Genomic DNA, 26,670 nt, shown 5'->3' with positions numbered 1-26,670 from the left:
TTTTTCGCCAAGTTGCTTCTCGAGGCTCCATTAACAAGCGCTCGAGGTTTGAGAATCCGAAGACCATTTATTGGATGGCTGAATTGTGCCCCAAAAAATTTCCTTCACTATTATGACGACCCTGAACTTTGACGAGATCGGTTTCGCGATGGGTTTAATCCCTAGAGATCACTAGTAGGTATTCGCTATCTGGTACATAATCGCTGTGGGACGGGCTTTGCCTCTATGTATCATTTCCTCTGGTAAAGTCTATGTTAAAGACTAGTTTGACGGCGCCCCACGCGATCTTCGCATTAGGTTAGTCCAAATGGATGGATCTCCGAAGTAAAGCCATAACGCGCGACTTGAATTTCTGGTGATGTTATACTATGTTTATACATATACCTACTAAACGTGTTCACCCGGCTATGTCAGCTGTCATATCATGCAAAAAGGGAAGCTCTACAATTTACGACAGCCCCATGCTGATATTGCCTTTGAATATGGTCCCAGTAGCAATACCTTCGGGGGTTACATTGACCAGCATGATGACCATGGAACTGCTTCTGGCTTGTCGACCGCTTGCCGAAGTTCTCGCGTCCCGAGGTCTCAACGCCCCACATCTTGGCCACATGTGGAACCCGCGAATATGCTCTCAGCCACTCATAACCTACAATTCACATGAGAAAAAAAAATCACAACCAAGCAAAAAGGAAATGCTAGGTTAATCCTGAAGAGAAACCGAACGCGGGGGTCGAACCCGCAACCTTGAGATTAAGAGTCTCACGCTCTACCGATTGAGCTAGCCCGGCTTGCTTGTTGAAGACGGGAATCGAAATATCATCCAAGTTCCAGATTCAGACCGTAGTTGAAGCCAAGCATAGAACAGTGGACTGCGCGCACGACTTGTTGAAATCATGGCAGGGACTCCTTAGCTAAGAACAATTGTGGACTTCAATTGAACATGCTTTCAGGCATCTTTGCAAGTATCTAGACAGATAGATACAAGATTTTTTCTTATAGGTATATTCAGAAGACCGGGGGTGTTCAAGGGATACAATTCAACATTACACTCATAGAGTATACCAGTGAGCACCTGCAGTCGATCAAAATAGTCATGTCAGCACAGCGCACGGTTTACGAGGTTGAGAGTAAATTGATAAGCTTTCGGCCGTTACACATCGTCGCTGTGTTCCCAAAAGTTTGAGGGGCATGCTTTTCGCTATATGTCACAAAAAGCCCCAAAAATGCGACCTTTGGCATGGTTGGGACTTGTCTATTCAAATACGAGAAATGTACGGAGAAAGCAACCACCAACGCCACATGTTCCGACCGATACAAAGTACAGCATACCTGCACAAGATATGCATGTATAAAGCCAGCACTAACACTGTACAAGCACCACAGCCTCAAGTTGACGTAGAACTCCCCACCAAACCCTGAGCCACGATCGGTAAGTCGGATACACCGCGACTGAGCCACGGAGGAGTTGCTAGAAATAAAACGAAAGATTTGCACGAATGACAAAGCTTACCCGAAGCTTAGCGCAGGGCTGAGTGGGGCCGGAGTTTCCTTTCATCAACACGTAACGGGCGGAAAGTGGAATTTGAGCCATGGATGGCTCAGGCACCAACAATAGTGTCTTATCATCCATGGAATATAGACGGATAAGTATTTAACATGTTGGATGGATCGATATCCAAGGTTCTTCGTAACAGAAACTTACAGAGAAGATGTGGCTGAGATCGACAAACCAACAGCCATTCAAATGCCTTATTGCAAATTACGCATGATCATGACGACGCCAGGGCCTCCGAACCAACCGAGTGGAGACGCGTATCAGGGTTCCCCAAGGGACATTGTATCGGTGGGGTTGACAGCGTAATTGAGTGGGTTTGGCTTTGCCGTGACGGTACCGTTAGCGCCGTCGTATACCGATTCTTGCACTACGTACATGGGTCTCGGAGTTGGAGCTTGACCTCACATAAAGAAACCTTCTTCCCGCCTTTTCCCTCTTTCTTTTTCACATCTCCAACTTACATCACTCAAGCGAAAATAAGCTTTTCTTGACTTTCTTCAACTTTCTATCTCAAAATGTTCGGCAACGGTCTCTTCAACTGGTTCTCTTCCTCTAAGCAGGAGTCTGCCCCCGCTACCTGGGACGCCACTACTGCTACTGTGCAGAACCAGCAGCCTACCAGCCCTGATGCTCCTTCCACTGAGTGCGTTGTCTCTGAGCAGCCTGTATGTGATCACATTGGCCTTATCAATCTTTATTCCCTTAATTAATCGTTTTTAGAACTCCCAAGAGAACATGATGAAGCTGCGTGGTGGTGGTGCCGGTGATATCTGCTGTGGCGTGTGAGTAACCCCCCCGCATTTTGCCCAACACAAGGCGTTCATACTGATTCAATGTAGTTGCGCTGGTCTTCTCTGCTTCGAGTGCTGCGAGGACTGCTGCTAAGCGTCCACCCGATCCACTCTAACGATCGACGCGATCGAATTAACCATATGATTTACGATCTAATGACGGCGTAAAAGTGACCGCGACAAAGGGAACGCTTCCTCTGAATGGATTTTCGATAGCGATAGACCACAAATGGGCTTGGAGTCCATCTAGGAAACTGGATCGGACAAGACTACTCGCCTAGCTGATAAAAATGGTGGTGCCTATTGGAATCATTTGAGGGGCAGGTTCTTTCTTGATATCTGGTTGGATCTTTATTTTTCTGTGCCATTGTGCCATCTTTGCTTTTTTGCGGGCGTCTTGCAGCCTTTCGTCGACTGGAGTCCGACTGGAGTCGGGCCCGTCAGATCGATACCCTTTTAGCTAAAAAAACAGTACTTGCTATATCTTTGTCTCAATTATCATAGTATTGATGTGATTCTTTTCTTATTCACGATGAGTGGTTCTAGCCTAAGAATCACTAGGTAAATAGTAATGGCTGGAGATGATCAAGAGTCCTTTTTGCTATATAGCCCTAGCTACGTATATTCGAAAACGATCCGACAAGAACAAGGAAGGAATCATGCAGCACGAAGAATGCAGAACGCCCGAGAAAGAAGTGAGCAACCCGAATTGGAAACACCTGATTCACTGCATATTCAACCATACTACTCATTCACATCAAATGGAAGAACAGAATCGGTAATCAGGATGCGTACCATCCACGACCAACCTTCTCCGCACCAGTGAAAGATCTGCTTACCTAGTGGAGCGGGGTACTGTCTGTGAACGAGCAAGCCATTGCGAACTAGCCGACTCTTGAGATCTACTCCAGCCACTGGACGTAGTGGGAGACAGGTAGTGGGAGACAAGAAAGGAAATCTAAAGGTGCCTTATAGAAGGGAAGGTGGTCTGACGTGCTTGTCCCTCCAGGCGCGCAAGCGCTTATATACATCATTTCTGCTTCTTCACCATACACAATAGGAAGTTAAGAAAAGCCCCCCCAAGAGGGACTTTTCAGGCACCATGCTGTAGAGATAATAGCTTATTAAATGGCTAGCAGAGCTATGTCTGTAGGTACATCTACTATATAAATCGAATTCCCCTACTACTCCACCCGAGCTCAACATTTCGATATCAAAATCGAGAGAAAGGCAACCTTGGAAATTATTAGACAAAGAAATCAAGCAGCAAAGATGTCCAACGTACCATTTTCCACGTAGAGTAATCACGGCCCAATTATTACCATCAGCATCTGTCTCTTTTTCCACCTTCGTCGAAAACGAGATAGCACTCATGATACCGTCTCCAAACTTCTCATTCAGCACCGCTTTATAAGCATATCCATAGTTCTGCACAATCTCGTACAGCCGATAGATAAGAGGCTCCCTCGGTGGCATCTCCACTGTTCGGCCTCGGTCCGGGAATCCACCAAGCTGCTCCGCCAGCTGAGCTTGGGGAATGTCGAGCACCTCAGACAGCTTCAGGATATCCTCTTCCGATGCTTTGGCCTGCCCATAGAAGATGGCGGCTGCGGCAACTTCATTGCGACCGATGTGCGACGCGATTTCCTCGAAGCTCAACTTCTTTGCTGCCTTGGCGGAGAATAGGGTGGCCGCCGAGGCGGGGAGATTAGGGTGTTGCGACGTCTGTTGGAGTTAGCGTAGGATTCAAGTCAGGCGAGGCTCATGCATACATCCAAGGTTGCGAGAGACATTGTGATTGATTTTGCAATTAGGATCGGAAAGAAATGATGTGGAAAGCAGGAAATATTAATGTGTCCTTATCTAGGCGGGGTATCATATAAGTGCGGGGATTCTGTTTCAAAGAAATGCATGTTCTACCAGTATAACGCGGGTAACGTCATGATTAGCAGTCTTCAACCACGAAATCTTCGGTCGATTCACGCATAGTCTGGTTCGGCTACAAGGTCATGGCGATTGGAGCTCATAGTATCTTTTTTCTCATCAGGTATTTTTTCATACGCAAAACCAAGCAGGTCACTAGGTGAATACATGACACTCCAAGCTACTGCACGTCAAGGCGTAAATCGCAGTCAGAAACCCTCTGGCTAGTATTACTGTCCCCAATATTGCAAACATTTCATCATCTTTACGAAATCACCCACCCATATCTCGATGCAGGTATCATTTAAGACTCATGCATGGCCTTAAGCGCTGATAAGACAATCGCTTTTCTGAGAATGATCGCTGACGGGTTGAAGGCCGATCAGTGGAGCCGGGGCCCAAGACGAATTTAGAATCCAGACCTAGCTCTCGTACCATGACGGCAGTCGATTTTTCTGCAAGATTATAATTTGATAAATCAATTCAGTCATGTCAAGTCAACGGGGTACTCCGATTTCTATGTTCAATATAACTTTGGAGAACGACGACTCGAATGGGTCGAACGGACCAATCGGGCTTGCGGCTGCTCACGCGCCCAAATTGATTTGGGAATGGTGCGACGATGAAGCCGGCTCTTCAGGAACCGCATATATGGATCCCTTTTCTGGCGCCATACTATCACACAGATTCTGGAGCTCTCGCTAGGTCTCGCCTCAACCTTAGAATGAACCCCTGTTCCTCTGGTGGAACCAAGCAACACCCATGACCACACCGAGCAGTTGAGGGACCTCGGGATACGCGATATCAGGTTGAAATGGACGAAGATTATTCTGGATAATTGTGTGCGTCCTGGTTTGGTAAGAAAGCCCCCTGGGCAAAGGCGTGACTGTTGTTGAAATTGCCACTACTCTTTGTTGATCGTCCGGAAATATATGGGCGATATGGGCGCGATCGGCGATGATGTAATGTTTTTACGAACCAATGAGACTGATTGTTTGAATGCCAGGAACGCATTCTTGAACTACAAATTTGCTATTGCTTGAAGAATAATTGGATAATTCATGAAGATAATGCTGAAATAAATGTGTAACAGTTTGCAGGTCATGGAAATAATCTAAGCTGACGCGGGGCAATTGCCGATCTCATCACGCTGTGCATGTACTGTACATGTGGCGAGACATCGGCACCTGAACAGATCATCAAGTGTTACAGACACGTTAAACCGAATCTGTTACCTAAATCAGCCATCCGAATTTATTATTGGTGTTTGTCGGCTCACACACGCTATACGTGTTACGACACAGCCACGACTCCATCGTGGCTGGGCAGCGGGGCATCGGGAGCTTCATAAAACAATCCCCGCCCAGGCATCCCAGTTCTTTATTTCTTTTCCCCCATTATCCTCTCACACAATTATGTCGCAGCAGAATGATGATTTGGCCTATGGTCATTACAGTGACTCCTCGAGGGGCTTCAGCGACACCTCCAGGGGTCTAAGTGACACCTTTAAGAAGTTCTACAAGGGCCACCAGAGCTCATCGCAGCCGGGTCAACCGGCTCAGCCCTACAACCAGACTTACAATCAGTCGGGATCGCAAGGAGTATGGTAACCTCACCCTCCATTTTCAACATATAGCTAATAGTGATCCGCACCGCAGACGCACCAGGATCAGAATCAGCCCCCGCAATATGGATCTAGCAGTCAGACGCCCAATCCTCCATACCAACAACACCAACAACATCAGTACCAGGGACAGCCACAGAAGCAGGATAAACTTTCCGGTTTCCTGGGTAAGATCCAGGGTACTGTAACCGAGTATGGCTCAGAATGGGCTTCCAAAATCGGTAACACCATCGATCCCCAGGCCTATGCCCAGTACGGCCACACCAACCCGACCACCGAGCATCGGTTCGGTAGCTTCGCACCACCCCGAGAGCACAACGATGTGAAGTGGTATGTGGACGGCGCCAGCTATTTCTGGGCCGTGTCTCGCGCCCTCGAAAATGCGCGAGAGTCCATTTGGATTTTGGATTGTAAGTCCCCAGATCTTCCGGTGTGGGTCCGCATCTAACAGGTAAATAGGGTGGCTCTCTCCCGAGCTTTACCTCAGACGACCCCCGACTAAGAATGAAAATTACCGACTGGATCGCATGCTGCAGGCAGCTGCCCAGCGCGGTGTGCGTGTGAACATCATCGTCTACAAGGAGGTGACCCAAGCATTGACGCTCTCTTCTTCGCACACCAAGAAGGCTCTGGAAAGCCTTCACCCCAATATCGCGGTCTTCCGTCATCCCGACCATTTGCCGGACGGACACGAGGTGGCATCTGAGATCGCAAATGCATTCCAGCACCTGACATTGGATTCTGCCAGTCTGACCCGAATGAACAAGGAAAACCTGAAGGGCGTGTATGGTGCGACTGACGAGATGATCCTATACTGGGCACATCATGAGAAACTCTGCTTGATCGATGGGCATATCGCTTTTATGGGTGGACTAGACCTGTGCTTTGGTCGCTGGGACACGAACCAGCACGCAATCGCTGATGTTCACCCAGAGGATTTGAACGAAACGGTCTTCCCAGGCCAGGATTACAACAACTCTCGCGTCCTGGATTTCCACAACGTCGCTCAGTGGGAGAGCAATCAGCTGGACCGACGGGTTTCTTCTCGCATGGGATGGTCTGATATCTCGATCAGTCTGCACGGTGCCGCGGTGGAGGATTTGCGCCGCCACTTCGTTGAGCGATGGAATTTTATCTATGATGCCAAGTACCAATCTAAAAACGACTCACGGTACGCAAGACTGGCTCTGTATGGTCGACCTACCTCTTCTTCTGGTCAGCACCAGGGCGGCCAACAGCAGTCCAATCTGTATCCGTCTGGACAGGCGAGCCCACAGGTTCAGCAACCGTCGCAGCAGTACCCAGCTCAGACGGGAGGTGCGCCCACTTTCCCTCCACCCCCTAATAGCCAAGGCCAGCAGAGCCAGCAGAACCAGCCCTCGTGGCAAGCAGGAAGTACCCATCCTTCTGCAGTTCAGTCCTCTGTCAGCCCACAGCCCCAGCAGCTGTCGCAACAACAACAGCAGCCGCAGCAGCAGCAGCAGGCAACAACTCCATCTTATCAGCAGTATCAGCCTGCTACCTACCCTCCCAATCCCAGTCAAACACCCCAGAATCCCGGGCAGGGTCAGCAACAGCAAAATTCCCAATCCTGGCAGTCCGGAAAGACCGATTATCCTCCCCAAGGACAATCCCAAACTCCCTCCAACACCCAGCCCCCTCCTCCTGCATACTCCAGCAATGCTCCCCAGGATCATGGGTCCGCTCAGTACTCTTACACTGGAGACTCTTTCCCGCCTCCGCCCCCGGGTCCTGCTCCTAGCCAGTCACCTGCGAACACGCCCTACCACCCCCAGCAGCAGGGACAGGCATCCTACTACCCACCCGCAACGTCCAATGTTTCAGAGCTACCAGCCCAATCTGCTGACAACTACGCGCCCCATGGCCAGTCTCAGAGTCAACCTTCCTATTACCCACCTCAGAATCAGGCGTCGGGAACTCAGAGTCAGACGCAGGCTCAGGCACCCTACTACTCGGGCCAAGAGTCCCATTCTGCTACTCGTGGGTTTGATGAACAGCACCATGACAGCGAGCGTGGCTTCGTGCCGCAGCACTACCAGGATAAGTATTCTCAGTACACAAATTCGCAGCACTCTGACGGAGAGCGTGGATTCGTGCCGAAGCGCTACGAGGAAAAGTTTAACAAATATGTCAACCCGCTTCGTGGTCAGCTGGCTGGCCAGATTCATCAGTACCAAGATCGCTTGACCGGTTACGGGCGTCCTGCATCGCAGAGCCAGGGCCATATGTCATGCCAGGTCGTGCGAAGCTGTACCAAGTGGAGCAATGGTAGCCCCTTGGAGCACTCCATTGCCAACGCTTACGCCGCTGTCATCAAGAACAGTCTGCACTTTGTCTACATCGAAAACCAATTCTTCATTACGGCTACCGGTGGCCACCAGCATCCGGTGAAGAACACGATTGGTGCTGCTATCGTGGAACGTATTCTGCGTGCTGCTCGCGCCGGTGAGAAGTACAAGATTATTGTGGTGATTCCTTCGATCCCCTGCTTCGCTGGAGATCTTCACGACGATGAAACCCTTGGCACGCGAGCCATCATGGAGTTCCAGTACAATTCGATCAATCGTGGAGGAAACAGTATCATGGAGCTGATTGCCAAGGAGGGCTACAACCCCATGGAATACATTCGATTCTATAACCTTCGCAACTATGACCGAATCAACAACGGAAACGCTATGGCTGCTGCGGAACACCAGAGTGGTGTGAACTATGGTGATGCCAGCCATCAATACGACCAACATGCTTCCGCGCCTATCAACTATGGTCAACAGAGTACTCCTGCGCCTACCAACTATGGCCAGCAGTCCCCTGCGTCTACCGATTATGGTCAACACAGTACTCCTGCGCCTACTAACTATGGCCAGCAGTCCCCTGCGTCTACCAATTATGGCCAACAGAGTACTCCTGCGCCTACTAACTATGGCCAACAGAGTTCTCCTGCGCCTACCAATTATGGTCAACAGAATTCTCCTTCTCCTGTCAACTATGGTCAGCAGAGTGCTCCTGCCCCTGCCAACTACGGCCAGCACAATGCTTCTTCTCCTGTCAATTATGGCCAACAGAGCGCTCCTGCTCCTGTTTCTGCTCCTCGGAGTGTTTTCGATCCCACTGCTCCGTTCCAGAAATACCAGCATGCTGCCCAGCAGGATCCTGGTAACAAGGCACCTGGTGCTGGACGTTGGGATAGTGTCAGCTCATGCTATATGCTGGGTGGAGAGGATATTCGTAACGTGCCGTGGAACGGTCACCCCGATGCAGAGATTGATGCATTTGTGAGCGAGGAGCTCTATGTGCACTCCAAGGTATGTAACATTCATGAACGATTACAGCCAACCAGTCTAATCAAAACAGGTTATGATTGCCGACGACCGCGTGGTCATCTGCGGATCGGCGAACTTGAACGATCGTTCACAGCTGGGAGAACATGATTCGGAGATCGCACTTGTCATCGAAGACTTTACTCCAATCCAGTCGACTATGAACGGCCGACCCTGGACTGCTAGTCGTTTCGCCTCGTCTCTCCGTCGCCAGTTGATGCGAAAGCACCTGGGACTTGTGCCCCCACAAGACTACCAGCGACCGGATGCTAACTTCGAGCCCGTTGGCGTCCCCCAGCAGTTTGACTTTGACTGCCCAGAAAGCAAGATCGTCTCTGATCCTCTCTCTGAGCCTCTGCAAAGTCTCTGGAACTCACGTGCCCACACCAACACCGATGTCTTCCGTAAGGTTTTCCACGCTGTCCCCGATGACAACGTGCGTAACTGGTCCACCTACAAAGAATTCTACGAGTACTACTTCCACGGAGCTGATAGGGAGGCTGAAGGCAAGGGCGAATTCGGCCGACCGGCACGATACCAGTGGGGCCACGTCGTTCGCGACAACTTCCCCCCTGGTCCCGATGGCGCAAAGCAGGTCAAAGAACTGCTTAGCCAGGTCAAAGGTACCCTGGTGGAAATGCCTTTGATGTTCCTCGGCGAGGAGGATATTGCGAAGACTGGTTTGACTCTGAACGAGCTGACTGAGCCTATCTACACTTGAGATGGGTGGTGGATTTATCATGTTGACACGACTCACGAACATGCGTTTTCGAGATCTGTACTTTCCATCTAAATTGAAATAGCGAGATTTGCCAATCTTCGGTCCCTTGCAATCGTAAACATGTCAACCGAACTCAAAAATTAAGCATATTCACACGTGCCTGCCAAGCCATCCTTAGTATTGTTCTCGAAGAACAATACTTGGCTTTAAGCGCAGTGCATCGTTCTTTGTTCTTTCTAATGATTTCCCCTGATAACCCAATTCGTGGTTGTCCAACGTAGGCTTCTTTCATTCTCTTAGTATTGTTCCTCCCACTAATCTTGCTAATCGGGTCTTCCCTTTGACATGCCCGTAGCCACAGCGTTTCGAGAGAAAGAGAACGACCTCATGGCCCCGCGCCTCTTCGTTTGCACTAATATTGTTCTGCTGAGAACAATATTAACGATTATTAACGTACTTCACTGAAGTCGCCAGCATAGACAATGCGTCCTCGAATTGACTCGCTAGTCGTTATCGAACATCCCACTTTGGAACGCCACCCTCAACCGGGATGGAACAATACTAAGAAAATCAACCTGCCAACAAGAACAATCCTAAGAAATACTCCACATCAATCCCTCGAATGTATTGTTCTCCACTTCTCAATGGAATAATGCTTCACAGTACCAGATCATCCGACCAGCTTCATGAAATTCACACCCTACTCCTATCCCAAGATCGAATATATATACCTCGACGAATCTTCCCCAACTAGAACTTTTTCTTCATCCACTACTCAATCACCTTCCAATCCACTCAACTTCAAACAACCTTTCGCTTTTCAAGCAACTCAACCATCTTTACAATGGCTGCCACTCAGATCCGCAACTCTGCTATCGTTAAGGGTATGGCATCTCTACTACCTACATACATAATTCATCCGCACATCATACTTACCATACGTCTACAGCTTCCCCTGGTGGTGGCTGCGTTATCATGTAAATTTTCTACATGAACGCCCCCACTCAGCCATCCAACCAAATACCACTGCTAGATCTGTTCCCGTTGATCACCAGCGTGGTTGGCAATGAAACGCTCAAACACATTTTTTGTCTGATCTACACAACATACTCATGAGAACATTATCAATCGACACAAAAACGATGCTCCCAACATGACCAAACTCCATTTGCTATGACGTTATCTGTCCATTTCATTCTTTTCCGGCTCAATCTACCATGCCTTCTCCGCTTTGCAAATTGCAGAGATGGCTTGGTCTCGATCTTCTCGACTTTCGTGGACTGTCTAGGTAACAGGGGATGATAGAAAGTGGTGGACAATGTTGATTGCTTTCCTGTCGACTTCTTGGGGGCCTCACTAAAAGTACTTACGAAAACATTCGATTGATGGTGCTCTTTGTGGATCTTGTGTGGATTCGATGGTTTCTTGCTTTGATTGGATGGTTTTGGATTGTCTGGTTACTTGATACTTCTTCTTGTTGGTCGTGCTTGTTGATAGGAATACAGCGTTTTCTGCCAACCTTTTTCTATTATTTATTGTAGGGTGTGCTGTGCATCAAGTAGTTTAACAACCTTGGAAAAATGTCGCCTATGATGACAAACAGAAAAGGCAGAAGGTGGACAGAAAATAGATCTTACGAAGCAGGTAGAGAATTCAACTTTGGAAGTGAATAGTGGTTCAAAATAGTGGACAATATTCTTACTAAGGTTTCTGATTGTCTAATTGCTCCCATTATCTCGCACCAAAAATTATTTGAGCAAAACTGGAAGATAAAATTCCAAAAGGCCTTCTTTTGAGATAAGCATTGATGTATGAGATGACCGAGAGGTCATCCAACAATTGACTTCTTTGGTCCTCAAAGTCAATGGTTGTCAAAAAGACAAATCTCTCGGGTATGCTTTTCATTGCCACTTATCAAGAACTAGTCATGGTCTTGGTTCACCTCAATCATTGTTCCGCTAACAGGGTCTTTGAACTCCGTGTACTTGGATGGTTTGACCCCATTCAATGCCATTCTTACCTCTCGAAGAAGGTCAGCGGCAAAGCAAGGACAGTCTTCATATAAATCGGCGAACTTATGATATTCGCTTCGAAGATAACCTTCAACTGAAGCTGCAGCGAAGAGGCGTCGTACCGGATGCTCTCGATGTAAGACTGCGGCTGAGATGACATGCTCGGAGGTCAAATAGTGAGTGTTAGTGTCGAAGTGTCGACCCCAAGTGGGGGTGATAATCATTATGTCCTTGATATATTGCGCCATTTCATCTTCAAGTTCAACGATCCTGTACTTGTCTGCTAGCCTCACAAGCTCCATAGAAGCCGAAATATGCTCCGTCGGATCCTCTATGCCGAACTTCACAACGTGAAGGTATAACCATTGAAAAAGTGCCTCGAAACTTCGCTCAGAGACAACACCGTCCATTTCCTCCACGGTCGCTGTCAGTTCCTTGGACTCTAGGAATTGGCCCCCAAACATTGCTGAGAAGACAGGCGATTTCGCGCAAAGAAGGCTTTTAAAACATGCATATTCGCGACCGCCCGGTTTGATTTTGATTTTGACCAGTGGTCCATGATACATGGGTAGAATGCTAGAGAAGGATTCTTCAGCTTGATAAGTCTTCTTTGTAGAGGGAAATCATGTTTCTCACCTCTCCACAAAATGCCTAGCACTTCCTTCAGGTGCCTCTCTCATTTCCCTCAAATCTGACGAATGAACAGACTGCTGGTAAAGATTATTATGATTTTTGGCCACCTTTGGCTTTTTGAATAGCAGATTTATGCCGTCAGCAGGAAATCAGAATTCACACTCATCGATTACGTAGAAGAGAAGGGACGGAAGTGAGAGCATAATCTCCATTTCCAGCCACATCTCTGTGCTTCGCCTTGTTGGCTCGCGCAACCTGCATTTATCAGTTTCGTTTGCCTAGCTGCATGGATACACATTGCGCGATTTTCGAGGTCTCTCAACCAGTGAGTATCTGATGATGCGTGGCACTGCATGTCGACGTGGCCGTAATATGCAGCCGCGCAATCACAGCGAGGCTCACTTCCCAACACGAGGTTCAGTTGGGAAAGCGGGGGCGACAAGCGCGCATTATAAATATTAGGGAAATCATGCCCGTCTTTCTCTTCTCCAGTCAACATTCGTAGTTCTTCCTTGTTTCATCTGTCTTTGAACTTGGTTTCCCGTTCATTGTCTTTCATCTTGGTCATTGATCCAGCTCTGGACCCAGAACATGCCTACAATGCCTACGGCTGAGCGTATTCGCGCCGTGGAAGCCATTTTAGGATACGAGTTCAACGATAAGGCTCTTCTGAGGAAGGCACTCGAGGCTGCTGGAGCCACAATGGCCAGAGAGGGCAATAAGCCGCTTGCCCTTATCGGTGATGCTATCCTGAGGCTTGTTCTTTATGAATTGCATTATGAAGATGAAGCATCCATCCGTCAGTCTCACGTTTATTGTGTTGTTTCACTGTGTCATTGCTGATAGAGGAAAAGACATCATGACCAAGGCCCAAAACACGCGGGCCACAAATGAAAATCTGGCCCAAATTGGGTTCTCGCTGGGCATAGATGCCTACATACAGCTAAACCCTTCGTCCCAGGGCGTTGTTAACGAGCGGCTGATGGCCACCACCATGGAGGCCATCATGGGTGCTGTATATCTTGATAGTGGTAAGAATGCGATGACCACGCGTCTTGTGGTCATTCGCCTGCGCGTCTTAGGGACGCTCTAGTAAATACCCTCGGGTAAGTACAGGACCTGCTACGCCAACCAGATTTCAATATCAGATTCTGACTTGAGTTCTTAGGTATCATCCCCGAGGATTATCCATATATCTTTGCGACGATAGTTGCTGGTATATGCCCTGATAAAGAGGCTTTTCAGACCTTGACGATGGGGACCAAAGGTACCAATGTGTCCCCCCGTCTGGGGCTAAAAAGCCTCTTTATGATGGCATATCCCAGTTAGTATAGCTGGAATTTTATACGGATACCTTCAGGGTGCGAGACATTGCTGCGTGTTTCTCATGTTTAAATCATCAATCGCTGGTCCATTTTTTGGCTCGGTTCAGATGTGATTGCTCTTGTTTGTGGTTTCTAATACTGGTCCAACGATTCAACATCGTTCACCGGTCGTCTTTTTGATATTCAAAGTTAGCTTCAAATTAAACTCAGTCACTCTTTTGAAACCCATCCTCGAAAGTTGAAAGTTTTATCAACCTTGGAAGTGCTAGTATCCATGTTGCCCATTTCAAAATCACCTAGGCATTCGAATGCTCCGAGACCCCATGTAGTAGGTAGTCTCATTCCCTCAGCTTTACTGTCCACCTAACTATGAATCATCGGGTTGCAAACCGGGGAGATACTCTGCGCAATCGTGTTTACCGGGCCATGGAGCTGGACCTCTTGATGATAGGAGTTTGTGATAATCAGAATTTTCAAGACAAACAAGCGAAATATCTGCTAGATATGGTCTAGTTCAGATTCATGAACATCGAGACACCTTTTTCGAAAATAGTCGCAGTACCTATTGGTCTTCCGCCATGCCTCCAATCCGTAGACTTCAAACCAAAACACTTCTGTTCCTCTCCTGAGTAGAAACAGCAACATCCAAGCTCGGATTCCCCGTAAAGAAATTTACCGGCTTCAACCCAACAACCATCTTCTCCGATGGCATAACTGGCCAATCCTCAATGCGGGGATTATGTGTCGATCCAAAGGTGTGCCAGATGACTATATCCTCATTTCGGACACTTGTCTTACAATCGGGGTCTTCCTTCCGCTGCTGAATAACTGAACTAATTCCTTCTCCGCCAGGTGACTGCATAGTGTGTCGCCCAGAAGGGAAAAGCTCATCATCCTTGTATCGAGTCACCCAAACTGCATGGCTGCCAAACTCAGACCGTTTGGCATGGTAGGATTGTGGATGGGCGAGGAGCATCTGGCTGTAACACGGAAGAAGCTTGAATCCTACCGGCGTACCAGTAATAGGGTTAGCAGCATTTTCGTTAATGATCTTGAACGTTCGATTCTTGGAGAAGTCGAGATCTAGTCCGCGTTCTTCGGCGATAATTTCGGAACTTGTTGTGTAGCCAACTCCGAAAGGATTGTGTATTGTGGGGTTATCGATGGGTAGTGCGTGTGACTCTTCGACTTGTAGAGAGTTTAGCATTCCATCGATGGAAGGATCAATTCTAAGAGAAAAGAGGTGTTGATGGTAGGGTGCTAGAACACCAGGGGCAACGACGGTACCATATCCGACGCTATCGCCTATATTTATGGGGCAGGTAGATAATATCCCCGTAGCCCGCACTTCATAGTGGATAGATGCATCCTGACCGAAGTGGAACGCAAAAATGTACTCATAGTTGCTGACGGTAATTATAGTCTGCAGGACCAGAATCCGGGAGCGAGTAACGACCGCACTTTGAGTCCGGAAGTTGGTGTGTTTCCAAAGAATACCATCATCCTGTTCATGGCAGCAAACCACATTGGGAAGCTTCACTGGCTCGCCGGTCATGGTGTTGTGCCAACCATCAAAGTACTTAATCACACCAAGACAATCGCAGCCGAGACGAAGATTATTTGCGTTGATGCCGGCGCCGTCGTTCCCGAGATCGAAAGCTCCTTTGCGGGGAAATGGAGACCGAGGATCGCCATAAGGCACGAACATCTCTGATAGCGACATCCGGTAAAACAAACTGCGATTGTCGTAACGAATATCGTGAAGAGTAAGTCCCTCGCGATAGTTAAACCCCACGCGCATTGTCCACTTCTCCCACGACACAAGATTGCCATCGGTTTTGAAAGATGGCCCTTGTGGTTGAACGACGTGATACGGCTTCGTAGAAGTGCGTGGTGGCGGTCGAAGACTAGGGTGGTATTCGCTCAAATCGGCCGAATGGACCTTATTGTGGTCATAAGGCCGTGCGTCTTCGGAAACACGGTCATCTTCCGATGAGGGCAAGTGGTAGATCTTGGTGACTTGCAGTTGCTCCGATACCTCTGCACATAGATCTAGAGGATACGCGTAGTAGTTGGCGTCTGGATTGTCGGAAAGACGCATATAGAACCAACACTACGGTATCCGTCAGCTGGCCAGTAGAACTGCTTCTGCAAGTATTGGCCTTACCATCGACGTGCGCTCGGTCATATCGCTCATTCCATCAGTGGCATATGCCCACGGTTCAATAACAACAGTGCTGCCTTCTGGTAACTTGAGTTTCTGGATCTCAGCTTCGATTCTCGGATCAGCTCTGCAGGCACTTTCAACTGCCTGCATATAAGCAGAATCTATGTACGGGTGCTTCCCTGGTAGATGGTCCTTTCTACAGACCACACCTTGATCAAGATTGACAATCAACTCGACCATCTCGTTTGAGTCCGATTGGGTCCGGATGATGACCTGGACCCGGGCCTTTCGGGTAGGTCGTGACACGTGTGATTTGCCATCATGCTCCTGCTCTAGGAATTGAAGCATTTCACTTTTCGGTGGCTCCAGGAGTGTGATGACGCGAAAGTTGGGCAATTCTCCAGGCAATCCATCTTGCACGATTTTTGCGGCCTGCAATTAATATGTGAGCAATGTTCTCAATAGCGCCTGGTTGATGTGCTACCTGAGTGATCTCCACTGGGGTCAAGGGATCGAATGGGTGGGATTTCGAGTTGTGCATTACGAATATAGGGATCTCCGCGATCTTCTCAATGTTGATAGGTTAATTACTGGAAGGTTCTTCATCAGGTGAAGAAAAGTAGTCAGAATTTATAATTCTCGTAGAGATAAGGTACGCTTTCAAGTCTGCGGGGAGTTTTGTTATCAAAGCCAATGTCCCCTAAAGTATAAGAATAGCCGGTAATCGACACTAAAATTGCCCCGCAGATGCGAGGTATTCGCTAAGGTTAAGTTTAGACGGACCTTGCTGACACCACCCCCCCCCCCCCCCATTTACCTGATTATTTACATGGATTCGTTAAGATACAGGGAAATTGAATTCTAGACGAATGAATTACTGCCATTCTTATTTTCCCTGCACAGAAATTGGTAACTGCCAAGTTGCATAGAAGACTCGTAGCAGGGGGGCCATTGGTAACTTGACTTTCTCCTATCAATCTTGTCTTCTTTGCTCAGAATCCATATGGGAAAAAAGATCTCGAAACACCATATAGTGGCGGTGGCCATATGGACGATCCAGACAGGCATGGATTCACGATAAAACTAAATACAAGGGAATTAGTCAAAGCCAGCAACTGGCAACAGCGATACTCCTTATTGCAGCCCCTCTTATTATGGTAGCCTAGTTCAGCGTACAATCAGTTGTCATTCATCAATCCTGGATGCGTCTCGACCCCCTTGTCTCGGGGATAAACATAAAAAGAAATCAAAGCGGGGCTGATCTCCAATAACTCGTCTTCCAGAAAAGGGGTGATCAGGTTAGCTGACTCCGGCAACCGGATAACCGTGTGAAATAAAAGTGGGCGGTTATCATGTAGGTATACCCCGGGTGGGGCTTTCCTATCAGTTACCGCCGCTTTTGTGTGCTCGGAGTCGGGCTCACTAGGTAAATCTCAGTACGGACTCAGGCTTATGTAGTCAACTGGTCAGTCTTGATTATTTTAAGATAACCTTCTCTATTATCTGCCTTTCAGCGATTTGACGTTTTGTCAGGATTGTTCTAGGATCTTACCTGATTTAGGTAAGAACCTGTTTTTTATATAAGAGTCGCTAAAGAATAGCGCTATCACTAATTAGTAGAAAGCAGTTATATATTTTGTATTACTCGGCATGACAAGGAGGGCTGTTGCGACAGTCCACGGGTGTGCCCTAAGTTTACATACAAAACCTGTGTGATGAGAGAAAGTTTGGCGGTAAGGTATATTTGACATCTTTACCTAACTTTAAGAGGTCGATCAATTAGACGGCCGTTCAATTGATTCCGAACCTAAGTTAATCATGACCTATTTGTCGTTACTAAAAAGACCGGTCGCCGCCAGTCGAGACCTTCTAGCAATTGTGTTCGACAGGTCGGCGAACGTTGTCGAACTCATCAACTCAAACATCTGGATGTGCGACTCTAGTTGTGTCAAGATCCAGTTGCGAAGTTCCACCGCGACGAGGGAGTCCATTCCGTAGCTCGCCATCGACCGATCTGTGCTGATCTCGTCGGCGGGCAAAGCAAGCAGCGAAGAGAGCTTCATTAGCAACGCCATTTGCGTTGCTTCCTCAACATCAACCGCAGTCGTTGCCGATCTTAGCATTGCCTGGATATCCAGCTGCTTCGATTCAACCTTTGCAGTTACTTCTTGGTTCGGCATCATCCATAGGTGCGAGAATTTGAGGTCTGGACGCTGTAGGGATGCTTCCTGAGCTTGGGAACTTGGATCGACTCTAGTTATGCCGCAGAGCAGCTGCGCCGCCGAGTGGTCGAATGCAAAGGGATTCCGTATCGCCTCATTAATGGTGGCAAGAAACTCCTTAACATGGTACTTACGCACGCCTTGGCGAACGGCAAATTCCGCGGCAGCTGGGTTCTCTGCCGCGTAACCTTCTCCCTCCACAGCGCCAACATCGATGGACCGCGCAGGCAAGCCAAGCGATGCTCGATGGCGAGCGAGAGAATCTTGGAAGGTGTTTCCGGCACTGTAGTTGCCTTGACCATAGGAGCCGGCAATTCCAGCAGCACTCGAAAGGATGATGAAGAAGTCTAGAGTGTCTCCGAATGCTTCATGCAAACACATTGTTCCTATAACCTTCGGCTCCATTGCTGCCCGCCACTGCTCGTGGCTCATAATGTCCACGCGACAATCCTGTTTCCATTAAAATCTCCTTCTGTTCTCGAGCGCGATTACGACTTACCTGGAGTACCATTGCTCCTTGGACGACACCTCTGATGGGGAATTCCCTCGCATGGTCTTTGATCGACTGAATAGTGGCAGTGTCCGTAACACTGCCCTTCCAAACGATAACGCTCACTCCGACCATCCGCATCTCTTCCACCAGTTCTCTCATGGCCTGACTACCAGGGCCAGATCGAGACAGGGCGATAATGTGCTTTGCTCCGAGACTCGCAAAATGTTTGATAGCAGCCCTACCTAAGCCGCCAGCTCCCCCCACCATCAGATAGGAGCAGTCTCCTCGCAACTTAGGAGCTGGTGGCTGTTGGGGTTGGACCTACAAGCCAAAATTAGCAAAACTCTCGCCGTCTTGGTCAGAAGACTGGCACGTACAGGGATAGTCATCTCACGGTCTAACTGAAGCAGCAGTTTCCCGACGTGTTTTCCAGCCTGCATCAGCCTAAAAGAGCCCTCCAACTCTGAGACAGGATTGACCGATATAGGACTCAAAACCTTGATCTTGTCTTGGCTGATAAGGTTGAATACCGTGTGGAAGAGCTTTTGATGAACGGCCGGTTTTGCCTTGGCAAGTAGCGCCAGGTCAACGGCGGTGAAAGTAATGTTCTTCTCCAAATAGCCCATCTCGAGTCTCGCATTGGAGATCAAATCCTTCTTACCAATCTCAACAAACCGTCCAAATGGTCTAAGGAGAGAACAACTTTTTTGCAAAGCTTCACCGCTCAGCGAGTTAAGAACAACATCGACACCGTGTCCGTTAGTCTTGCGAAGAATTTGATGGCTGAAATCGAGGCTGCGGCTGGAGAAGATGTTCTCATCTGGAATATGGAAACTATCCCTCACGAGTGCTCTTTTCTCGTCGCTGCCTACTGTGACGTATATTGCGCCAGCTTGAAGATACTGCGCCAGGGAAATGGCAGCTTGACCAACCGCTCCTGCTCCGCAATGAATCAAGATGGACTCGCCCTCTTGGAGATTTGCAGCAGTCCTTAGCGAATACAAAGCTGTTGCGTACGCCATAGGAACGGCTGTGGCGACTTCCATCGATAGCTTCTCGGGTAATTGGTGGATATTCCACTTGTCTATGACACTGGTGGTTGCGAGGCCGTCTGTATCAGAGACATAGACTGAATCGCCAACAGCGTACTGATGGCGGAGTTGCTCACCAACCTCGACAACCTTTCCGCTGCCTTCCAGTAGCAAGGCCGTGTGACCCTCGAGCTCGCCCATGGCTATCATGATGTCCTTGAAGTTGAGCGAGACGTATTGGAGCTCTACCCGGACCTCTTCTGCTCCAACCTGTTTCGAATGCCGCTGCGAGTCGGCCCAGTAGAATGTGTCGAGAAGTCCAGGTTGGTAAATCTTGAGACCTAGAGCACGGCCTGGTTTGATCGCCCTTTCGTTCCGAGGGTGGTAGGTCGACACGCTGTCCATCACGTATTCACCCATTTGATTGTCGCCGATCAGGCGAGGAATCAGGATCTCGCCATTTCGGATTGCGTATTCAAATTCCAGCAGGGCAGAGGTTCGCGGTGCATATAGACCGAATGCATGGTCAAACACTCGGACAACTTGCTCAGCAAGATCGATCCCTGATCCGTGATTTGGCTCAAGATCCAGCGTGACGATGCTGCTGGTCTGGTTTTCCGATCGTAAGCAGCGCGTCAAGCCAACGATGAGCGAGTGCAGAGGATTTGTGGCCTCAACCGCACCCCCACAGCTAACCCATAAGACGCCGCCAGCGTTGCACAGTATGTGGCGAACCTTTTCCCACTCACTCTCGGAGCATGTCGCCAGGAATGGGTTTACGGCCTCTAGCAGTACTATGGCCAGCTGACCATCAAAAACTTCCGCGTCAGCCAACGTGGCCCTCTTCACGTTGACACTAAACTTGACAGAGGTCATTAGGTCGACTACGTGATCTTCAATGCTGTGCGCATCGCTGCCACTAATCACCAATATGGTCTGCGGAAGGTCTCCTTCCAGGTCCGTCAGGCTTGTTGAGGCTGACCCGAGTTCGGCAGAACCGGACTCTGAAGCAGAAAGTTCCGAAGTACTCGACGTGCTTCTCGTCATGGTTTGTGCAGCCAGACAAAACGGCTCCACGTGGCCGGTTGCTGAAGAAATCATCACACTTAGATGGTGATCCTCGGCAGAGTCGTAGTCGGGCATCTCGAGGTTGATTCCGGAGAAGCCACAGCGGCTGAGCCTATCACTCCAGCCAGATGGATCGAGAAGGGGTGAGTTTACCCGACCGTCATTGACTCCATACCACCATCCAGGGAGCATGCCCCATATGATTCCGAGGTGGGCTTTGGGAGCGGTAATCTCTAGAAGAGCAAGCTGACCATTTGGCCTGAGTAGGCTCTTCACGTTTTTCAGCGTGTTATCGAGCTTAGAAGTCGCGTGTAAGACATTCGAGGCAATGATCAAGTCGTACGAACCAGGTTTGAACCCCTGCTGTTCGGGTGATACTTCGATGTCAAGCTTCTTGAACACTAAAGACTCTCGAAACTTTTCCAGTTTCTTTGCTGCGCTCTGGAAGAACCCCGTCGATATGTCAGTAAAGGTGTAAGACTCCGACCTGACCTTTCCTAAAGCGGCCTTATCACCGTAAAGGGTTTCCAAAATTGCTATCGACGTAGCTGCCGTTCCAGCCCCAATCTCAAGGATCCGGAGATTCGGATTGTTGAATTGCAGAAGTTTAACGTATTTGGCCATCTGCTCGTGACACCTGTCGGTGTTTTCGTATTTGTAAAGTCGGTGCAGACGGTCTTTTTCAAGAAGAAGGGCCAGAGGATCAACTTCTCCGCGAAGAACACCCGGCAGGTGAGGGGCTATATCAACCAAAACCTCGCCATAGATTCCTGAAGACTTGACCTTGTCTTTAAGCACATCGTCGATCTGAAGTGGCTTGTGGCTTGCAGCACTCATCAACTTCATCCATTCAAGCAGATGAGAAGGCGGGCCCGTGATGTTTGCTTCGTCAGGAGAGACCTCTTCCAGTGTCCGTTCAATCACAGCTCTGGCAAATTGGTCGTATAGGGCCAATCTTCCTGCTTTCAACGCATTTGGTGAGTCCGGAACGCAACGCTTGATAATTTTCTGAGGTTCGGTGCAAGTCAGATCAAGGGACCACTCCAATCGATGGAACAGTGATTCTGCAACCGGATTCTGCAAGGCATTCTGCTGAGACGGCCCACTTGTCCTGGCGAAGCTGACCCCCTGCATCTTCATGAAGACCTCCGCTGTCGCGCTCTCAGAAGCTGAGACGATCAGATCCGCTGCGTACTTGAAGATGCCATTATCCCTCAGACATGTCGCGACTGACATGCCCTTCCCGGCTTGGGACGGAATCTCACTCGAGATTTCAAGATTATCGATTCCACTAAGGACGAAGGTTCCCCGAAGATTGTCTCCTACTTTCATGGCTGCGAAGACAGCTTGGAAGCAGAGGTCCAATGTTGCTGGGTGGACACAATGAGGTTGATGGTGACTTGAAGGCATAATGGCCTGAACGTCCGGGATCTTGATTCGACGAATCGATGAAGACTCGGATGCTCGAATATCTTCTTGGCCTTCGAACGGACCGGTGTACTCCATGCCGATGCCTCTAAGCTCTTTATACAGCTGTTTTGTGTTGAGCACGACGCGGCTGTTCTTAACAGCTTCCTCAACGAACTCCAGACATTCAGGATCCGTCATACCCAGCTGCTGTTCATTGGGCAAATGCTTGATAGCAGTTACCAGACCCCGGCTATGCTCCGTTGATTCTCCGGTGGCAGACACCGAGAAAACTCGGAACTCTTTCCACGAAGCCGATGATTCTCGTGCTGTATACGTGTAAGGTCGTATAGTGACCAATGTCTCCACGCCGACAGAATCATCGGGAACCAGCAGGGCTCGACCGAAATTGACTTGCCGAAATTTGATGCGCATGTTCTTCCAGGCATTATTTTCACTAAGGACATGTTGTTTCAAAGCTTCCAAGACCATGGCAACAAATCCAGCACCTGGGAACACGACTTGACCTCCAATGCAGTGACCCCTGAGCCAAGGCAATTCTTCAAGACGGAGATAATTACGCCAGGTGGGCTCAGTCGGTATGCTGTCCATGCTGGGTACTCCAAAGAGATCATGCTTAGGGAATTTTCTATGTCGATATTGGTCACTGCGGCGGGACTCGCTCCAGTGAGCTGTTTTGTGGTGCCAATTGTATGTTGGGAGGTTGGTCAAGACGTCCTTTTTCGCATTGCCATGCGGATCGTTTACTGATCTGATATTGATGGAAGCTCCCTTGACAAAAAGTTCTCGAGCTAGACCTACCGCGGTCCTACTCGCATCTTGATTTCGACAGAGCATCGAGTGACAAGTGGTTGATCCCGAGGGCTTCGAAGCTTTAATAATCTGCTTGATTGGACCTGCAAGCGCAGAATGAGGGCCAATCTCGACAACTGCGAGTGAACTGCTTTGCTTTTGATCCGTTCGCATTGTGCGAAGGACGTGTGCAAGGGCATCGTTAAATAGGACAGGAGACGTCAGATTTGCGCCCCAGTACGCCGCATTCAACTCTTCGCCTTCAACAGCCTCCCCTGTGACAGAGGAGACCATTTGGATATGCTGCTCACGTGGAGAGGCCTTGATGTCTTGTATGGCGCGGAGGTATTCCTCCAGTATCATTTCCATATGGTGTGAGTGATAAGCCACGTCTACAACCAGTTTGCGGTGAAAGACTTCTCCTAGAGCAAGTCTATCCTGAACTTTGCTCAACGCCGCCTCGTCTCCCGACAGAGTGACACTTGAAGGACTGTTGACGCATGCTATCACGACCTTGCCGGAAGTGGTTTCCTCACCAATGTATTCTTCGGCTTCGCGTGCCGAGAGTCCAACGGCGAGCATACCCCCGCAAAGGTTTGGATTCTGCTCCTTCAACACCTTCATCGAGTGTCCGCGAAAATATGCAATCTTCAAACAGTGTTTGGCTGAAAGGATACCCGCTGCGTATGCCGCGGCGATTTCCCCGCTCGAGTGCCCGCACACTATGGCAGGCCGAATGCCCCAAGACTTGAGCAGATCAATGAGTGCAATCTGGATGGCTGTGCAGCAAGGCTGAGACAAGCTCGCTTCGTGGATGCGAGAAGTCTCGCTGGGCTTTTCCAGCTCGGTAACAAGACACCAGCCAGTCCCAAGGCTGACAAGGTAATCCTCTGATCGCTTCATTGACTCCGCAAACACGGGGTACGTGACCAGCAACTCGAGACCCATTCCTGCCCATTGAGCACCCTGACCTGATTTGTGGTTAGCCCGTCATGCGCGTCATCTTGCTTGTCCTCGTGGCTGGCATACCTGTGAAGACAAAGCATAATTTCAGGTCTTCAGCGTGTCTCGTCGCCCGGTCTGAGCCTGTGGCTATATTCGCAAGCCCATCTACAAGCTCGTCACGAGTGGAAGCGGCGACACAAAAACGGACCTTGAGGGAAGATCGTCTATCCGAAAGTGTGTAGGCGAGACTGTCCAGAGCTTCGCTAGTATCATCCAGGGTGTCCAGAATGAAGCGTTTGATGTTAGCTGCCTGTGCCGCGACCCCCACATCGTGATGGTGCGAGAACGGGAAAAGACGTGTTTTCGCAAGGTTCGCCCTTGATGAAGGTCCCAAGGTCAAGGGTTCACACGTTTTAGCTCGAAGATCCAGTGAGCGTGTATGTTTCACATTGTCGAGATAATCATCGGCCGCCTCTAGGATGACGTGAGCGTTTGTGCCTCCATATCCAAAGCTGTTTACCGACGCGCGGCGAATGGCATCTTTCGGCCACCTGAGCATCCTTCGGGGCACCTACACAAGACGCGTCAGTTCCATCTTCCACAAGGATCTAGAAAAACGCACTTCCATGCCCCAGTCTTCCAGCGGAATATTGCTGCTCGGTTTTGCGAACATGGCATTTGGAGGTATCATCTTCTTTTCGAGCATCAAAACGGCCTTTATCAGGCTGACCAATCCGGCCACGCTCTCGGTATGGCCCACGTTTGTTTTGACGCTCCCAATGAACAACTTATTTCCCGTCTGCCTTCCCTTGCAGAGGGAATGATGTAAAGCGGTGGCTTCGGCCTTGTCTCCCACCGTGGTTCCGGTTCCTATCCAGAGTGTGAGCGACCCCTGCATCGTGTCACCGTAACCAGGAACTTACCATGCGCTTCTACGTAAATTGTGTCATTTGGGCTTATGCCTGCCAGTTCGTAAGTCCTCTGTATCATCCTCGCCTGAATAGCACAAGATGGCGCCGTCACTCCAGGAGTCCGACCGTCCGAGCACACGTTGCTGCCACGAATGACGGCTCGTATCGGATCGCCGTCGGCCAGGGCTACGTCTAATCTCTTCAGCATAACGGCAGCCACGCCTTCACCTCTTCCGAAACCATTGGCACGAGAGTCGAAAGCATAGCAGCGACCGTGAGGCGAAAGAAATCTGTGGCAACATGAAATGTTTAGCTGCGTTTCTCCAATGTGATCGAGAGTATTTACTGCATAGAAGACATTACTGTGACCTGGTCTGGATCTAGAATCAAGTTGGTGCAACCAACTAATGCCTGCGTTATCTCTCCAACCTGAATGGCTTTGCAAGCTTCATTGATCCCGACGAGTCCACTGGAGCATGCGGTGTCGAGAGTGATGCTTGGCCCATGTAAATTGAAAATATACGAAATGCGATTAGAAACGAGTGCATTTCCGGTGCCGGTAAACCGGTAGCTTGCACATTGTTAGCTTTTTCACGCAATCCTCCGCACGACCTGAATCTCACCCTGGGGATAACTCGGGATCCCTGCCCAAGATCTTCTCGTAGTCGTGATTCGAGATTCCGCAATATACACCTGTATCTGAGCCATCTAGCCTCTCCAGAGCTATACCCGCGTTCTCGAACGCCTCGTATGCAACTTCAAGCAGCATTCTTTGCTGGGGATCGATCGCTTTTGCCTCCACATTGCTGATACCAAAGAACAGAGTGTCGAATAATGCGGGATCTTCTTTGATCAGATGGAACCCACGAGTATTGAACTAAGGATTACCCCTGTCAATACATTGAGGGTACGCTGAGCCGTCACCGAAGGGATTCATTGCTCACCGAGCCATTAGCTTCAGCCCGCGGGTGCCAGAAAGCGTCCATCTCAAAGCGGCTGCCACCATTGCGTGACCAGCCTGTCAGCCCCCTTGATAGCATCTGCCACAGGCCTTCCGGGCTGGTGGCAATGCCTGAGAGACGGCAAGACATTCCCACAACAGCTATGGGCATTCGGTCATTTTCGTCTGCGCTGCTCCCCTGGCAGGCGGCCATAATGGGCAGCAGGATAAGGAACGCCTAGCAGCTGTCAGAGTCTGATGGGGTCAGTGACCGATGACAAGGCCGTTCGTGAACGAACGTTACCCGGGGATGCGGGCAAGAACTCCGATAATGCTAACCAATAGTAAAGTGGCGGACGAAGACGATCGGTTTGCTAGTTTATAGACCTCGTTTAGATAGACGGCCACGTCAAGTTTGGGGTTGTAAGCGTCGGCAGACGGAGGTGCAACTCTTATGCAGCGGACGGAGGCTCTCGGTATAAAAAGAAGAACAAGACGAAACGCCTAGTCCTATCTGCGTTCAGTTGGCGAATTGTGGCGTCTTGAGTTTTTATCTTTTGGATGTCTTCACCTAAATTGGACAAAGCTAAACTCGCTGTATCACATAGGCATCCCTGAAGACCGGAAATTGGCTATGCGACGTAGACAGTCGCGTATCCTGTTTTGCATTACTTTCGTAGACCATGACGACGAGAGACTGACGCTAGTGGATCGCAGAATTTATCCCTTGACGCACTGTTGCCAACAT

At 49.2% G+C, this 26,670-nt stretch overlaps 7 protein-coding genes across 7 annotated transcripts; 3 read left to right on the top strand and 4 right to left on the bottom strand.

Annotated features, from left to right (window-relative positions):
* Nucleotides 1–2,001: 2,001 nt before the first annotated feature.
* Nucleotides 2,002–2,443, top strand: N7503_010723 (uncharacterized protein; the record flags this gene model as incomplete). Its single annotated transcript, XM_057070269.1, has 3 exons — nucleotides 2,002–2,223; nucleotides 2,279–2,340; nucleotides 2,398–2,443. The coding sequence occupies exons 1-3, from the start codon at nucleotides 2,074–2,076 to the stop codon at nucleotides 2,441–2,443; spliced, it is 258 nt and encodes an 85-aa protein (XP_056916880.1). The 5' UTR covers nucleotides 2,002–2,073.
* A 1,119-nt stretch (nucleotides 2,444–3,562) lies between these two features.
* On the bottom strand, nucleotides 3,563–4,142 carry cyn1 (putative cyanate hydratase; the record flags this gene model as incomplete). The annotated part of the gene is made up of 3 exons (XM_057070268.1): nucleotides 3,563–3,584; nucleotides 3,635–4,074; nucleotides 4,122–4,142. 3 exons carry the CDS (start codon nucleotides 4,140–4,142, stop codon nucleotides 3,563–3,565), a joined length of 483 nt encoding a protein of 160 aa, XP_056916879.1.
* Nucleotides 4,143–5,561: 1,419 nt separating this feature from the next.
* pld2 (putative phospholipase D (PLD)) lies at nucleotides 5,562–9,955 on the top strand (the record flags this gene model as incomplete). The annotated part of the gene is made up of 4 exons (XM_057070267.1): nucleotides 5,562–5,873; nucleotides 5,931–6,306; nucleotides 6,356–9,219; nucleotides 9,269–9,955. Exons 1-4 carry the CDS (start codon nucleotides 5,688–5,690, stop codon nucleotides 9,953–9,955), a joined length of 4,113 nt encoding a protein of 1,370 aa, XP_056916878.1. The 5' UTR covers nucleotides 5,562–5,687.
* A 1,921-nt stretch (nucleotides 9,956–11,876) lies between these two features.
* N7503_010720 (uncharacterized protein) lies at nucleotides 11,877–12,431 on the bottom strand (the record flags this gene model as incomplete). The annotated part of the gene is made up of 1 exon (XM_057070266.1): nucleotides 11,877–12,431. The coding sequence occupies one exon, from the start codon at nucleotides 12,429–12,431 to the stop codon at nucleotides 11,877–11,879; it is 555 nt and encodes a 184-aa protein (XP_056916877.1).
* A 769-nt stretch (nucleotides 12,432–13,200) lies between these two features.
* Nucleotides 13,201–13,693, top strand: N7503_010719 (uncharacterized protein; the record flags this gene model as incomplete). The annotated part of the gene is made up of 2 exons (XM_057070265.1): nucleotides 13,201–13,399; nucleotides 13,455–13,693. 2 exons carry the CDS (start codon nucleotides 13,201–13,203, stop codon nucleotides 13,691–13,693), a joined length of 438 nt encoding a protein of 145 aa, XP_056916876.1.
* An 830-nt stretch (nucleotides 13,694–14,523) lies between these two features.
* On the bottom strand, nucleotides 14,524–16,633 carry N7503_010718 (amine oxidase; the record flags this gene model as incomplete). Its single annotated transcript, XM_057070264.1, has 3 exons — nucleotides 14,524–16,038; nucleotides 16,093–16,524; nucleotides 16,577–16,633. 3 exons carry the CDS (start codon nucleotides 16,631–16,633, stop codon nucleotides 14,524–14,526), a joined length of 2,004 nt encoding a protein of 667 aa, XP_056916875.1.
* Nucleotides 16,634–17,915: 1,282 nt separating this feature from the next.
* Nucleotides 17,916–26,136, bottom strand: N7503_010717 (type I polyketide synthase; the record flags this gene model as incomplete). The annotated part of the gene is made up of 9 exons (XM_057070263.1): nucleotides 17,916–18,764; nucleotides 18,814–19,128; nucleotides 19,185–24,097; nucleotides 24,156–24,642; nucleotides 24,694–24,941; nucleotides 24,995–25,272; nucleotides 25,329–25,553; nucleotides 25,606–25,859; nucleotides 25,927–26,136. The coding sequence occupies 9 exons, from the start codon at nucleotides 26,134–26,136 to the stop codon at nucleotides 17,916–17,918; spliced, it is 7,779 nt and encodes a 2,592-aa protein (XP_056916874.1).
* Nucleotides 26,137–26,670: the final 534 nt, after the last annotated feature.

Source organism: Penicillium pulvis, assembly GCF_028828015.1.
Source record: "Penicillium pulvis strain IBT 33274 chromosome Unknown scaffold_8_segment0_segment0, whole genome shotgun sequence".
In the NCBI taxonomy this organism is placed as follows: Eukaryota; Fungi; Ascomycota; class Eurotiomycetes; order Eurotiales; family Aspergillaceae; genus Penicillium; species Penicillium pulvis.
The sequence above is the reverse complement of the archived record's forward strand: the minus strand, read 5'-3'. Positions and strand labels throughout refer to the sequence as shown.